Below are 16,324 nucleotides of genomic sequence, written 5' to 3'. Positions count from 1 at the left end.
TCTTTTGCGACTGGCCTCTTTTTACTTAGCATAATATTTTCAAGGTTCATCTATATTGTGGTGGATTTTTGTAGTGGATTTTTGTAGTGGATTTTTTGAGGCAGATTAACCCTGAGGTAACATCTGCTGCCAATCCTCCTCTTTTTTGCTGAGGAAGACTGGCCCTGAGCTAACATCCATGCCCATCTTCCTCTGCTTCTTTATGTGGGACGCCTGCCACAGCATTGCTTGACAAGTGGTGTGTAGGTCTGCACCTGGGATCTGAACTGGCGAGCCCCAGGCCACCGAAGCGGAACATGCGAACTTAGCTGCTGGGCCACCAGGCCAGCCGCCTTCATTCCTTTTTTATTGTCAAATAATATTCCCTTGTGTAGATATGCTGCATGTTGTTTATACTTTCATCAAGTGTTGCCCATTTTCATTGTTCCCACTTTTAGGCTATTATGAGTAATGCTTCTGTGGACATTTGTGCACAAGTTTTTGTATGGATATGTGTTTTCATTTCTCTCAGGCATATACGTAGGCGTGGAATTGTTGGGTCATAGCATAACTCTGTGTTTAACCTTTTAAAGAACTGCCACCTGTTTTCCAAAGTGGTTGCACCATTTTACATCCTTGTTAGCAGAGTGTGAGGGCCTGAGAGATTTTTAAAAACTGCAGATATGTTCCTAAGAGTGCCTACCTCATAGAGTTGTCGTAGGGATTAAATGAGATAAAAAAAATAAGGCACTTAAAACTGTTCCTGGCACTTAGGAAGCAGTCAATAAGTGTTGGCTGTTTTATTATTATAGACATAACGGGTGCTTCATGTGTATAACAACTTCAGAATCAATGCAGTTTCTTTTTCTGTTGTGGTAAAATATATATATAACAAAATTTACCATCCTAACCATTTTGAAGTGTACAGTTCAGTGGTACTAAATATATTCATAAAGTCGTGCTGTCATTACCACTATCTATCTCCAAAACTTTTTATCTTGTAAAACTGAAGCAATAAACTCCCATTTCCTCTCCCCCCTGCCCCTGGCAACCATCGTTCTGCTTTGTCTCTTGATTTTGACCACTCTGCTTCTTATAAGTGGCATCATACAACATTTGTCTCTTTGTGATTGTCTTCTTTCACTTAGCATAATGCCCTCAAGTTTCATCCATGTTGTAGTGTCAGAAGTTCCTTCCTTTTTAAGGCTGAATAATATTCCATTGTATGTATATACTCCATTTTGTTTTTCCATTCGTCTGTCAGTGGACACTTGGGTTGCTTCTGTGTTTTAGCTATTGTGAATAATACTTCTAAGAACATGGGTATACAAATATCTTTTTGAGACTGCTTTCAATTCTTTTGGGTGTATATACAGAAGTGGAATTGCTGGATCATATAATAATCCTATTTTTTATTTTTTGAGGAACTGCCATACTGTTTTCCACAGGGACTGTTCTATTTTACATTCTCACCAACAATGCACAAGGTTTCTCATTTCTCCATATCTTCACCAACAGTTGTTATTTTCTGGGTTTTTTGATAGTAGCCATCCTTAATGGGTATGAGGTGCTACCTTGTAGTTTTGATTTGCATTTCCCTAATGAGTAGTGATGTTGAGCATCTTTTCATATGCTTATTGGCTATTTATATGTCTTCTTTGGAGAAATGTCTATTTAAGTCTTTTGCCCCTTTTTGAATTGGGTTGCTTGGTTTTTTGCTGTTGAGTTTCAGGAGTTTTCTATGCACTCCGGATTTAAATCCTGTATCAGATATGTGAGTTGCAAATATTTTCTCCCATTCTGTGGTTGCCTTTTTACTCTGTTGATAGTGTCTTTTGATGCCCCAAATTTTTGTAAGTCCAATTTGACTTTTTTTCTTTCGTTGCCTGTACCTTTGGTGTCATATACAAGAAATTATTGCCAAATCCGATGTCATTAAGCTTTTCAATGCAGTGTTTCTTAACATCAGAATGATCTGGCCAACTTTAAAAAACTACAGATGGCTCATCTTCCATCCTCAATTTTCTGATTCAGGTGGCTGGGATGGACCCAGGTATATGTGTTTAGAAAAAGTTTCCTAAGGGATTCGGTTGCTCGTTTCCTGTTGTGAATTGCTGCTTTAAAGACTTGACTCTGGGTGTCGACTTCAAGGAAGCTGTTCCTACACCCTTTCAGGCTGGTTTGATTACTCATCCTTTGTTCTCTCATAATGTGCTGCACACAATTTTGTCATTGTATTTACCTCATTATAATGTGTATTTACCTCATTTTAATGTAATCTTTAAATCTGTCTCCTATTAACAGACTTTGGGTCACTTTGGATGGATGGGTGGGTGGATGGATGGATGGATGGATGGATAACTAGCTTCTTATCACTTAGGGCACATCTTAGATGTTACGTCTTCCAAGAAGCCTTTCCTAACTCTCTCCCCCACCTGCAGGCTGGATTAGATGCTTCTCCTGTGGGCTGCCTTTAGCAGCCTGTGCATGTCTCTTTCATTGCACTGTGCTGTACCATCAGTTCATATGTCTTGTTTGCCTCTTCAGTCAGAGGGAACCTGAGTGCAGAACTGTATCTTATTTATCTTTGACACCTAATGTCTATAAAGAACCTTATGTATGATAAACTCATCCTTTCTTTTGGCATGTACTTTATTTTTTAATCAGCTTTATTGAGATATAATTTACATAATAGGATTCACCAATTTTAATTGTACAGTTTAACAAGTTTTGACAGTCAGAGAGAATCAGGTAATTACCAGCACAATCATGATAGAGAACGTTTCTTTCACCCCCAAAACTTCTGTTGTGCCCCCTTGTAGTCAATTCCACCTCCTCACCTACTGTGTTTTCCCTCTATCTGCTTTTTGTTGCTATACTGACTTTTCTAGAATTATGTAGTTGGTTGCGTCTGGCTTCTCAGGATAATGCTTTTGAGGTTCATCTCCATTGTTGCCTGTGTCAGTAGTTTGTAGTGTTTTGTTGCTGAGTAGTATTGCATTTTATGGATATATCACATTGTTTATCCATTAACCAGTTGATGGACATTTGGGTTTTTTCCAGATTTAGGCTACTTTGAGTAAAACTGCCATGAACATTTGAGTACAAGTCTTTGTGTAGACATCTGTTTTCATTTTTTTGAGTAAATTTCTAGGAGTGGAATTGCAGGCCTGTATGGTAAGTGTACTTTTAACTTTGTAAGAAACTGCCAGATTTCCACAGTGACTGTACCATTTTACATTTCTGCCAGCAGTTTATAAGAGTTCTAGTTGCTCTCCGTTTTCTCCATCACTTGGTGTTGTCAGTCTTTTTAATTTTAGCCATTCACATTGGTGTGCTGGGGAATCTCATTGTGATTTTAACAGACATTTTGCTAATAGCTAGTGTTCTTGAGCAGCTTTTTATGTGCTTATTTTTAGCCATTCATATATCTTATTTTTGGCCATGTGTGTGTTCAAATATTTTCCCCATTAAAAGAAATAAAATTGCTTATTTTTGAGATGTAATAGTTCTTTTATATATTCATTATACAAATCTCTTGTCAGATATTTTGCAAAATTTTTTTCCAAGCAATGGTTTTCGTTTTCACTTTCTTAACAGTCTCTTTTGAAGAGCAAAAATTTTTATTTTGATGAAATCCAATTATCAATTTTTACTTTTATGACTCATGTTTTTCATCACCTAACCCAAGATTACGGTGATTTTTCTCTTAAATTTTCTTCTTCAAATTTTATAGCTTAGCTCTTACATTTAGGCCTATGATCCACTTCAAGTTACTATTTTGTGTGTGTGATAATGGTCCAGGTTAATTTTTTGCATATGGATGTCCAGTCTTTAGCACCATGTTGAAAAGACTTTATCCCCCACTAAATTACCTGGCACCTTTAAAAATCGGTTGGCTGTGTGTGTTCTGATCTTATCTCTAGACATCCAATCTGTTAATCTTCCTGTATCCTTAGTCAATACTGTACTATGTTGATTCCCATGGCTTGATAGTAAGTTTTGAAAGTATGTAGTGCAGATAGTATAAATGCTCTTGTTTTTCTTTTTCGGAATTGTTTTGGCTATTCTATGTCCTTGGCTTTTGCGTATAAATTTGAAAATCAGCTTTTCAGTTTTTATCAAAAAGCCTGCTGGAAGGCCGGCTTGGTGGCCTAGTGGTTAAGTTTGGCATGCTCCGCTTTAGCAGCCCGTGTTCGGTTCCCGGGCATGGACCTACACCACTCGTTGGCGGCCATATTGTGGTGGCGATCCACAGACAAAATAGAGGAAGATTGGTACAGAAGTTAGCTCAAGGCTAATCTTCCTCAAGCAAAAAGAGGATGATTGGCAACAGATGTTAGTTCAGGGAAATCTTCCTCAGCAAAAAAAAAAAAGTGCCTGCTGGATTTTCATTAGGATTGCGTTGACTCTATAGATCAGTTGGGGAGAATCAACATCTTAACAATATTGAATATTTTGATTCATGAACAATGTAAATGTCTCCATTTTTTGAGTCTTTTTTTAAGCAGTATTTTATACTTCTTAGTATAGGAGTACATATTTGGTACCTAAATATTTCAGATTTTTGATGTTATTACACATGGTATTTTTAAACAATTTAATTTCCAACAGTCTGATAGTATATAAAAATTGCCATAAAACTATATATGCTATATATACTTATAGTATAAATTATTATATATAAATTAACCATACATATATAACCATATATATGTATATTGATCTTGACTCACCTTGTTAAACTCTCTTAACAGTACTAGTTGCATTTTTTGTAGACTCCTTAGAAATTTTTACATAAATGATAATGTTGTCTATAAATCAAGTCAGTTTTATTTCTTCCTTCCCAATCTGTATGCCTTACTTCATTTTTTCTTGCCTTATTTCACTGAATGAGCTGTAGGACAATGATGAATAGAAGTGGTAAAAGTGGACATCCTTTCCTTGTTCCTGATCTTAGAGGGAAAGCATTCATTTTTCTTCATTAAAGTGTAATGTTAGTAGGTTTTTCTTGGACGCCCTTTATCAGGTTGAGGAAGTTCCCTGATATTTACTGATTTTTAAAAACTCATGAGTGTTGAATTTTTTTAAATGCTTTTCTGAACCTGTTGAATTGATTGTATGGCTTTTCCTTTTTAGTCTGTGAAGGTGGTGAATTACATTGGTTATTTTTGAATATTAAAGCAACCTTGTGTTCCTGAAATAATTGCCACTTGGTAATTTTTACATATTGCTGCTTTTGATTTCTAAAAATTTGACAAGGATTTGTGCATCTATGTTCATGGGGATTATGCTTTTCTTTTCTTATAATGTCTTTGGTTTTGTTATGCAGGTGATGCTGACCTTATAAAGTGGCTTGGAAAGTGTTCCCTCTTCTGGTTTCTGGAAGAGTTTGTCTGTATTATATATAGGTTTACTATAGGTTGTTATTTCTTCCTTAAATGATTGATGGAATCACCAGTGAAGCCATCTGAGCCTAGAGCTTTCTTTGTGGGGACATTTTTAGTTACATTTTCAATTTCTTTAAAAGATATATAGGACTAGTCAGATTATTTATTTCATCTTAGATGAGTTTAATAGCTTGTGTCTTTTGAGGAATTTGTCCACTTCACTAAGTTTCAAATTTATTGGCATAAAGTTGTTTATAATATTCCCTTATTACCCTTTTCATGTCTTTAGGATCTGTTTTTCTGATTTAGGTAATTTGTGTTTTCTCTTTGGTTTCTGATTAGATTAGCTAGAGGTTAATCAGTTTTATTCATATTTTCAGGGAAAAATTTTTGGTTTCAGTGACTTTTCTGATTCTTTTTTTTTGGTTTTCTCTTTCATTGATTTGTGCTCTTATATTTATTATTTCTTTTCCTCTGTTTACTTTGTGCTTAATTTACTATATTTTTTATAGTTTCTTAATGTGGAAATTAAACCACTGATTTGCCACTTCTATTCTAATAAGCATTTCATGCTAAAAAAAATTTTTTAAGCATCATTTTAGTTGTTTTCCACAAATTTTAATTGCTTGTATTATTTTTATTCCAAAATACTTTGTAATTATTTCCTTTATGATTTCTTCTTTGATTCATGGGTTATTTGGAAGTGTGTAGATTAATATCCAGATATATGAGGATTTTACTGATATTTTTCAGTTAATGATTTCCAGTGTAATAACTGTGTTGTAGGAGTACATATTTTGTACAATTTCAGGCCTCTTAAATTTATTTTTATTCATTTTATGGCCCAGAATATGGTGTATCTTGGTGAATGCTGTGTGTGCAGTTGAGAAGAATGAATGTTGTGCTGTTGATGTTGGAGAGTTTTATAAGTGTCAGTTAGGTCGAGTGGGATGAAGTGTTGTTTAGGTTTCCTCTACCCGTGCTGATTTTGTTTCTACTTATTCTATAATTACCGAGAGAGTAGTGTTAAATCTTTGACTGTCATTCTTGGTTTACTTGTTTCTTCTTTTGGCCCTATAAGGTTTGCTACATGTGTTTTGAAGTTCTATTATTAATTATGTACACATTTAAGATTGCTAGATTTTCTTGTTGAATTGATTCTTTTAACATCCTGAAATGTCATACTTTACACCTGATAATACTCATTGTTTGGAAATCTACCTTACCTGATAGGAATATATAGCAACTTCAGCTTTCTTTTGCTTGGTGTTAGCGTGGTATATCTTTTTCCATCCATTTACTTTTCATCTTTCTGTGTCTTTGTGTTTAAAGTGGGTTTTTTAAGACAGCGTATAGTTGGATCTTGCGCAGCAATCCAGTCTATTTCTGTCTTCTAATTGGAGTTTTTATATACATATACATTTTTAAGGGAAAATGGACAAAGGACTACACTCTGTGGCCTCTGCTTGAATTCTTTCCTGCGGGTGCCCAAGGACCCACCTTCTCAGGCTCCAGGTGCCGTAAGGGCTGTTCTCGCTCTAAGCAAATAGACGGGTCTCACTGTAGGGATGTTTTGCCCGCTGCGATAAAATTTTACCCAAATCTATAACAAGTGGGATTAATGATTAACTATCCTTAGGGAGCCCCTCCAGAAGCATCTCATCTTGCATTGTGATTGTACAGGACTATTGTTCATAAGATAGCATACAGTTTAAAATAGTCCGTAAACAATCTGCAGGCTTGGAAATGGTCTCCTGTTGTTAAATCACATTGAATGAAAGTGATTTGAGTTGCTGGAAAAAATGTTCATAGCAGAGGGAAGTGTAAGTCCTTTTAAAAAAACTTAAAAAAATTTGCCATGTTACAAAAGTAATACATAGGTATTGCTCAAAATTTAAATGCCCATAAGCAAAAAGAAGCAAATAAAAAATACTCTCTAGTTCTACACCCTGAACAAAAACCATTGTTATTACTCTGAAATATAGCCTTCCAGTATTTTTTAAACATTAATATAATTTTTAAAGTCATATTATGATACTTCTTTGTAACCTTTTGTCCGCTTACTTTCTCGTGAATATTTTTCTATGATCATGTTCGTACCCATCTATATCAGCCTTTTTAATGACTGCATGTTTCAATTTATAGTGTATAATACCAATTTCTTTTCTTTTTTTTCTGTTAATAGCAATCCAGTATACAGTATTTCTTTAGGATACGTTTGTAGAAATTCAACTGCTGGGTAAAAGAACGTGCAGGGGCCGGCCCCGTGGCTGAGTGGTTGGGTTCGTGTGTTCTGCTTTGGCGGGCCGGGGTTTCGCCGGTTCAAATCCTGGGCACAGACATGGCACCACTCATTGGGCCATCCTGGGGCGGCGTCCCACGTACCACAACTAGAAGGACTCACAGTTAAAAATACACAACTGTGTACTGGGGGGTTTTGGGGAGAAAAAGGAAAAATAAATCTTAAAAAAAAAGATTTTATGTTTTCATCATATGATCCTAGCATTTCATTCATGAGAGGCAGTCTTCTTAGACTTACACTCTGGTTCTTGGACAGACCCAAGCAGGTGCTCCTGTGCTGTCATCGTACAGGACAGGAAAGCTCTGTGAAGGATAGGGCATCCGTGTAACGTGGGAGCTGAACTTCAAGGGACTGTTGGCGTTTTGTGCCTGAGTATTAAGATTTCAGTCCTCTCGGAGGCATCTTGAATTATATCACCTGGAGGACTTAGGCATTCAGCTATACAAAATATTATGCTGTATGGTTATATGCCACTGTATCACTACGGCAGGGGTCCCTTCTGCTTTTAGGATTCCCTCTACTAGAGTTGTCAGGCAGTTTTCTAATTTACAATCTTTCTCTATTAAAATCCCTTTAGAGTGCCAGATTATGCCGTGGTTGGCAATTCTGAGTTCCTGAAAATGACTGAGTCACTGCAGCTGGTCTTATTCTGATGCGTGGAGAGCTAATGGCTCAAAACACGAAGTTTTCTCCCCTCCCATTGCCTGAGCCAGGCCTCCATATGTTCTAATTGACTTAGTCAGTGTGTCTGTCTTATTGCATCTGAAAGCGTACAGGGTAAATTTAGCTTTATGGCTTTAAGAAGGAAATATTCTCAGAAACATTTTCCAAGGTATAAGTGTTTTTGGGTTTTATATGTGAGCATTGAGTTGAAGATTAAAGTCACCTGTCCCTGAACTGAGACCTACTACTCTGAACTCTGTCGTAGTTATGATAGGATGAGATAACAGTCTTTCTCTCTGATTCTTTAGTTTCAAAGCTTTGGTTTAATGATTATTTAAACTTGGGCAGTCATACATAGGATTAAGTAGGTAAATGTTTGTATGCTCAGATAACTTCAATGAAGTGTTAACCGCTCAGAGATACTGCCTACCTCCAGGATCTAGCCCTTCACTGTACAGGAAGGTTAAACAGTTTTATTTGGAGCATTCGTGGGAGAGCTGTGCCTTTTGATTTTTTTTTTTAAAGCCAAGTTGAACAAAGACAGTTTCTGTACTTTCTTTGATTTTTTTTTTAAAAGATAGAAAAAAATGTTATTTTAAAAATCTGGCTCTGCGTTTCCAGTTCCAGGCAGAACGGAGTCAGCACATTTCTTCCTGTCTCTCCTATTGAATGCGACTATAAAACCTGGACAGAATGCATGAAGCAGCTATTTGAGGACTGTGAAAAGCAAATAATGGCAGGTGAATTGAGAAAGACCAGAATTCAAAGTGCCACTGAAGTAGTATTGAGTTTACCATTTTCTTTCTCTGATCCTCCTGCCATTTGGCCCCAGAGGAAGTTACAGCTGTAGAAGTACAGAGTGTAGGCTGGGAGAGAGAAGAAGGAGCCCCAGGAAGCCTGAAAGTATCAGGGAGATCTCAGAGAAGGAAGGACTCGGGAAAGCAACTCCATATAGTTAGCTGTGAACTCCTGGGCTCACCCCTGAGCTGTGTATGTCTGGGTCTCATCCTGCTTAGCGTATAAGTGGCTTTGAGAACCGAACTAACAAATAGACCAGGACCCAGGTTTCAGACTGTCCACTGTGTGGTGCATGCAGGGCCCCAATCTGAATAGCACTGCAAAAGTTTTGAAAAGTAAAACAAAATTAACATTCTCCAGAAGATTTAAATAAGACCATAGTCTTACAGCATAATCTTTAAAATGTTCATGGTATAATCCAAAATTATTCCACATGTAAAACCCAGGAAAATCTCAAGTAGCACGGGAAGAGACAGTGAACAGATGCCAAGGCTGGAATGACCCAGATGTTGGGATTATCTGACGAAGACCCTAAAGCAGCTATTATACAAATGTTCCAACAAGCTGACTCAAACTCTTAGGAAACAAATGGAAAAGTGAGATTCAGTGAAGAAATAGATGATATAAAGAAGAACCAATATAATAACCAAAGTGGAAAACTCACTGGACGGCCTCAATAGCAGAATGGAGATGACAGAGGGAATAATCAGTGAAAGTGAAGATAAGTTGATAGAAGTTATGCAATCTGAATAACAGAGATAAAAAAGATTGAGGAAGAAAAATAAACACAATTTCTGAGACCTGTGGGACAAGAACAAAGCTTTCACATTCACATCGTTGGAGTCCCAGCAGGAGAGGAGAAAGAATGTGGTGATGAAAATAATAATGGCTGAAAAATTTCTAAGTTTGGCAAAAGATATGAACAGATTCAAGAAGTCCAGTAAACCCAAGAAAGACAAGTCCAAAGAAATCTACACCCAGACAGATAATAATCAAACGTCTGAAAACTAAAGACAAAGAAAATACTTGGAAACAGCCAGAGAAAAACAACACACTAGCTGTAGAGGAAACAATGATTCAAATGACTGTAGATTTTACCTTGGAGACTATGGAGGCCTTAAGTGGTACGGCATTTTAAAAGTGCTGAAAGAAAAGAAATCAACCCAGAATTCTGTATCAAGCAAAAGTAGGCTTCATAAGGGAAGGTGAAACAAAGGCATTCTCAGATGAAGAAAAAGTCCTTTGCAAGTCTTTACCCAGAAGGAAAATGATACCAGAAGGAATATTGGACCATCAGGAATGAAGGAAGAGCAACAAAAATAGTAGATATCTGGGTAAATATAATAGACTCTTCTCTTCTTGAGTTCTTGAAAATATATTTGATGACTGAAGGCAAGAATTATAACATTGTGATGGAGTTTTCAGTGTATGCAGGTGTAATATTTAAGGCTACTGTAACTTAAGAGGGGGAGGGGTAAAGGGATCTATGTGATGGTAAGGTTTCAACATTCCACTTGAAATGGTCAAGTTTTGCTTCTAGATAGACTCTGAAAAGATAAATATTTATATTGTAATCCCTAGTGCAATCAGTAAAGTAACTATACAAAGAGATATAGTAAAAAATACAAATTAAAATGGGATACTAGAAAATGTTTAAATAATACAAAAGAAGGCTGGAATGAGGAAAAAGAGCAATGAAAAACGGAACAAACAGAAAACAAATAAAACGGTAAAAAATTTGAACTTAATAATTATATTAAATATAATCTAAAAAAACTCAGTCAAAATACAGAGATTATCACTAAATTAAAAAAATAACCCAACCATATGCTATGTGTGAGAAACTGACTTCAAAAATAATAATATAGAGGGGCTGGCCCCATAGTGTAGTGGTTAAGTCTGGCGTACTCTGCTTTGGCGGTCTGGGTTTGCAGGTTCTGATCCCAGGTGTGGACCTACACCACTTGTCAAGCCATGCTGTGGCAGTGACCCACATACAAAATAGAGGAAGATTACCACACATGTTACCTCAGGACTGATCTTCCTCAAGCAAAAAAAAAGGAAGATTGGTAACAGATGTTAGCTCAGAGTGAATCTTCCTCACCAAAATAATAATTAATAATAATAATAAAAGAATGGTTAAATACCCTGGGTATTTACTCCAAAGAAATGAAAACTTATTCCCTCACAGTAACCTGTATGGGAATATTTATTGCATCTCTATTTATAATCACTAAAAAGTGGAAACAATGCTTTGTGGTACATCCATAATACAGTGAAATACTACTCACTAATAAAAAGGAATAAACTGATACATGCAGCAACTTGGATGAGTCTCAGAGGCATTATAGTGAGTGAAAGAATCCAGTCTTAAAAGGTTAGATGCTATGTAATTGCATTTCCGTGACGGTATTGAAAGTATAAAACTGGAGATAGAAAACAGATTGTGGTTGGCAGGAGATGGGGATGAGGAGAGAATGTGACTAAGGGACAGCACAAGGAATGTTTTTGGGGTGATGGAACTGTTCTGTATCTTGATGGTGGCAGTGGCTACATGTGCTGCAATTCATAGAATTGTACACTAAAGAAAGGTCAGTTTTACTATATGATAATTAAAAATTTTAAAAGCTGACTCTGGTTTGGGTGCTTTGGCTCAGGGACAAGGTAGAATTCCTTCTCTGGAGATAACTCTTGTGGGAGGGGGTGGTCCCTTTAAAGTATTTTAGAGCTCTGTTATGGAGTTGAGACCCCACTAGGTGTAGCCCAGATGCCCCAAAATGTTTAGATGAACGTAGTTAAGAAAGGAGTTGGAACGTGGCCTAGGAACAGGACCTTTCAGACACAGAAGCACAGAAAATGAGGGGGAGAGAGCCTCGTCCTGTTGTGGGAGGCCGGGGGACACCAGGAGGAATGTGGGCGCTGGGCAATTCTCTTTGTTGGGATCTGCAGGGGAACTTGGGTTATATTGTGTTATGAGTGGTTTGCTGAGATAAAAAGTTTATTTTTATCACCCCAAACCTTCATTAAAAGTCTGCTGCACCCCTCAGACTGGGTTGACAGCACTTGGGAGAAAAACTGCCGGTGGGGAGAGCAGAGTATGGCAGCAGGAGGCGAGATGAGAACTAGAGTTGAGAGTTCAGTGGGAAACGAAGTGAGGGTCGGGGTGCATATGAGGACTTAGAATCCACAGTACGGCAGGGTGAAGCACTGGCTTTCCCACAGTGTGCTCTGTCTTTTGTTGTCTAGTATTAAAGAAAAGTGTACTCTCAGAGTAGACAATTTAGGGACGCTCACAAAGAAGACAGCTAAGTGATGAAAGTTTAAATCCCTTTTATCATAGCAACCACTGACATTTAATTTCTTTTACTATAGTTTTATTGTTAAAAATTTAGTACCAAATATTGATGACTAACTTTGTACGTTCTGTATACTTTCCATCCAACTGCTCATGTTGTTAACGGCAAACTAGTGGATATATTTCTCATTTGAATAGACAGTAAGAGTCAATTTCCCGTTGTCCATAACTAGACTATTCACTTTATAGTTAGTTTCACCAATTTAAAATCTGCCCTAGTTCTTTTCTATGAAGGAAGACATTTAGCCAAGTGGGTATAATGGGCTTTGAAGTCAGAGAGACCTGGGCTCCAGTCCTAGCTCCACCACTCACTCAGTGTGAACCTTGGCCAAATTACCTACTTTTTATGAGCTGGGGCTTAGTTTGGAGCCTTTGCCTCACAGGCCTGTTGCAAGGATGAAGGGAGGAAGAAAGTATCAGCATCGTCCGTCTGCCCACTAGGCTCTTATCATCCTTCTCTATTACCACCCTTTGATGGTATAATGCCCAATTTACTACTAACTTGAAAATATATTAAAAAATTGTGATGGGCTCAAACGCCAAGTAGAAGTAATGATAATAACGGAAGTCCATTGACCTGCTGCTTTGCTCGAAGCAGCATTCCACGCTTGCCACAGTTCTGCCCTATTACCTTGGCTTATTCAGAGTTGATAACATTGCTAAAGACTTCTAAAGACTTTAAAGTGTTGCCATGAGAGGATCAGAGAGAAAATATACTTTTATCCTCAAAAAATGCCAACTATATCTTCAGTGTGTTTAATTATTTTAACGTGTGGGTTGAGGTTCTGCCATGATCTGCAAAATACAGCGTGTAGTCTTGACAGAATGAATCAGAAGAGACTGCATGTGGAAACGTGCACTAGCCTGAATGTTCCCAGCTGGGGCAGGGGTGTATTCAGTGAGGTGTGAATGAAGCATTCATTGGCACGTTCGCCCAACTTAGGGAGCAGATTCTAGAAGAGGGGTCATAATTTCACTCTAATACATCTCCAGTCTGAATCAGATGAGCTCGGTTTTCTGACTAGAAGAAATAAAATAAATTGGATTTGGTACAACCAGTGGTTTAATTCTCAAATCTTTGCATTACTGAACAGTACTCCTGCTTTGGGGCTGCAGGTTTTGTTGTGGCAATGATAGTTTGGTGTCTGTTTTGGTGGCTGATATGTGAGGGGACAGGAATTGGTTTGCTTAGGGCTTGACCAGACTGGGAGTAAATGGTACTTGGAATCAAGATGTGCCCTTTTTTATTTTTAAAGATTCTCCCTGAGCTAACATCTGTTGCCAATCTTCCTCCCTCTCTCTCTCTCTTTTTTTCACTCCCCAAAGTCCCAGTGTGTAGTTGTGTATTCTAGTTGTAAGTCCTTCTAGTTCTTCTATGTGAGCCGCCACCACAGCCTGGCCATTGACAGATGAGTGGTGTGGTTCTGCAACTTGGAAACGAACCTGGACTGCCGAAGTGGAGTGCACCGAACTTTAACCATTAGACCATCAGGGCTTGCTCTAGATGTGCCCTTTAGAGGCTACTCAGCTGTGGTAAACGAGATCAAGAGAGAGGCTATTGACAGACTTTGAGGCAAGGAAATAGGTGGCAGATCAGATGGAGAGTGTCCTGTCTGACTGTGGAGAAAGTTATTGGTGTCACGTTAGGCTGGATGCTGACATCTACACAGGAAAGGTTAATGACTGGCATAGGTCAGGTACTGGGGGGCAGGCCTCAGCCATGGCTGAGGGCTCCGCCCAGGTCCCCAGGCCTGGGAGAACATCTCAGCTGCCCAAGTCCTGGAACTGTGGTACAAGGGGGAAATTTGGTCAGAGGAATAGAGTCTGAATCACCTGAGCTACTTTGGTAGGAGTTTTACGTTTTTCCACGGTAAAGAAAGGATGTTCTCAGTGCGTGGGGTGAGGCTGAGTTGTGAGGTGGGGCCGAGTAGCAATAGCGGTTAAAGGAGATGGGTGATGGGAACAACCAGAGTTACAGCTTCTTTCAGGAGGTTTCTCTGACGTGAGCATATTTTCAGCTGCCTAATTTAAAAAAAGAATTTTTGTTTTCAAATAATTTATTTACGCAAACTGTGTTTAGGTCAGATAGCAGCTCCCTGCCTCACCTGTCCGCAGCCTTGAGTCTCACTCGCAGAAGCCATCCCTTTCAACTCTCTTAGCTCTTTCTTTTGGTATTTACCTTTATCTTTCTTTCTTTTTTTTTTTTTTGAGGAAGATTAGCCCTGAGCTAACTGCTGCCAATCCTCCTCTTTTTCCTGAGGAAGGCTGGCCCTGAGCTAACGTCTCTGCCCGTCTTCCTCTACTTTATATGTGGGACGCCTGCCACAGCATGGCGTGCCAAGCGGTGCCATGTCTGCACCCAGAATCCGAACTGGAGAACCCTGGGCCACCGAAGCGGAACGTGCACACTTAACCGCTGCGCCACCGGGCCGGTCCCCTACCTTTATATTTCTAAATAACATGCTTATAATGCTATTTCTTGATTTTTTTTCAATGTTGTACATAATCTAGAAAGTTCCCACTGGGGAAGATCAGCATTCTCTTATGTTCTCCACCCATCCTTTCCTCTTCCTTACCCCTAGACACGCATCCTTTCCCAGATAGTTGATTTTTTAAATCAATTTTGACAGTTAAATTTTTAACTATGTAAATTATATTTATTTGGTTATTGTTACTTTGTGTACCATGGCTACTTTTATTTCCTGTAAAGCACATAGAGTTTCCTGGAGTTATTTCATTTTTTTTTCTTTTGCGTAGTAACCTCTATGTTCTCTTGACAGAACTGTAAAACTCCTACTAAGCTAAAGCTCATCAGATTGTATTTCATTTTTCACCTAGGAGACATCCCTCCCACTTTGCTTCATAGGCCTGCTACATAGCTGTCCTGGAAATATTCTTCAGCTCTTCCATGGAAGATTCCCATTTCCTGGATCCTGAATCTTTCTTTGTTTTGGAGGCATGATCTTATGGTAACTTTCTGAGAAAGGCAGTATGGGAGGTAAAATATTTTGAGAACCTTACATGCCTGAAGATTGTTCTCTTTTCCTCTTTCCTCATATTTGATTTATAGTTGGCTGGGTATAGAATTCTTCATTGGAAGTCATGTTCCTTCAGAATTGTGAAGGCATTGCCCCATTGTCTTCTAGTTTTCAGTATTGCATCTGAGAAATTGGATGCCGTTCTGATCCCCATTCTATTGTATATAAATTGTTTTCCTTTCTAGAAACTTTGAGAGTCTTTTTTGGTGTTCTGAAATTTCAAGATGAAGAAGTGCTCCTGAAGGAGGTCTTTTGTCAGCCATCATTCTGAGCCCTTCATAGGTCCTCTCTCTTTTCTCTTTCTTATTGAAGCGTAGTTAACGATAGGTCCTTCTCAGGTGAAACTGTGCAGATCTCTGCACCATCTCTTTCTTCAGGGTTTATTTTCTTCTGTTTGTTTTGCTCTATGTCTTTCATGTTAAACTTCTCCCCACATATATGATGAACCCTGCCTAACTTTTTTCTTTGTAAGAGTGAGGTACTAGGATGTGAGTGGAGCTGTGTGTGGGTAATTTGTTAACTGGTGGGAAGCTGAACATTTCAACAGGGGACCCACAAATGTCAGTATCTGTGGGTCTTTTCTTTTGGGCCGGTTTTCTCAGATAAATCCTTCTATCTCTTGGCTAGATGTCTATGAGACTGTATTCTGGAACTGAGGGGAAGAAAGGTTTCTGGATGTGGGAGTCGGAGGTTTGTGGGGAGGGCTCTCATTGTTCCCAGGCAGAATTTCACTCAGGCCCACTGTTTAGTAACATGCCTCATTCCCACTCACATTTGGACCTCTCTGGCTTAGTAGCAT

General features: G+C 38.4%; 1 protein-coding gene across 5 annotated transcripts in view; it reads left to right on the top strand.

The window, feature by feature from the left end:
* The window catches only part of HERC3 (HECT and RLD domain containing E3 ubiquitin protein ligase 3), a 100,585-nt gene that overhangs the window by 27,499 nt on the left and 56,762 nt on the right, over window positions 1-16,324 (top strand). The window contains exon 1 of one of the 5 annotated variants that reach the window (XM_046655974.1): window positions 15,359-15,485. The exons of the other annotated variants lie outside the window; for them this stretch is intronic. Coding sequence (XP_046511930.1) covers window positions 15,479-15,485 — 7 coding nt within the window. The 5' untranslated portion in view covers window positions 15,359-15,478. Of the gene's footprint in view, window positions 1-15,358; window positions 15,486-16,324 lie in introns of those variants that run through there. 5 annotated transcript variants of the gene reach the window in all.

This window comes from Equus quagga, chromosome 3 (genome assembly GCF_021613505.1).
Source record: "Equus quagga isolate Etosha38 chromosome 3, UCLA_HA_Equagga_1.0, whole genome shotgun sequence".
In the NCBI taxonomy this organism is placed as follows: Eukaryota; Metazoa; Chordata; class Mammalia; order Perissodactyla; family Equidae; genus Equus; species Equus quagga.
This window is presented reverse-complemented; position numbering and strand designations above follow the sequence as displayed.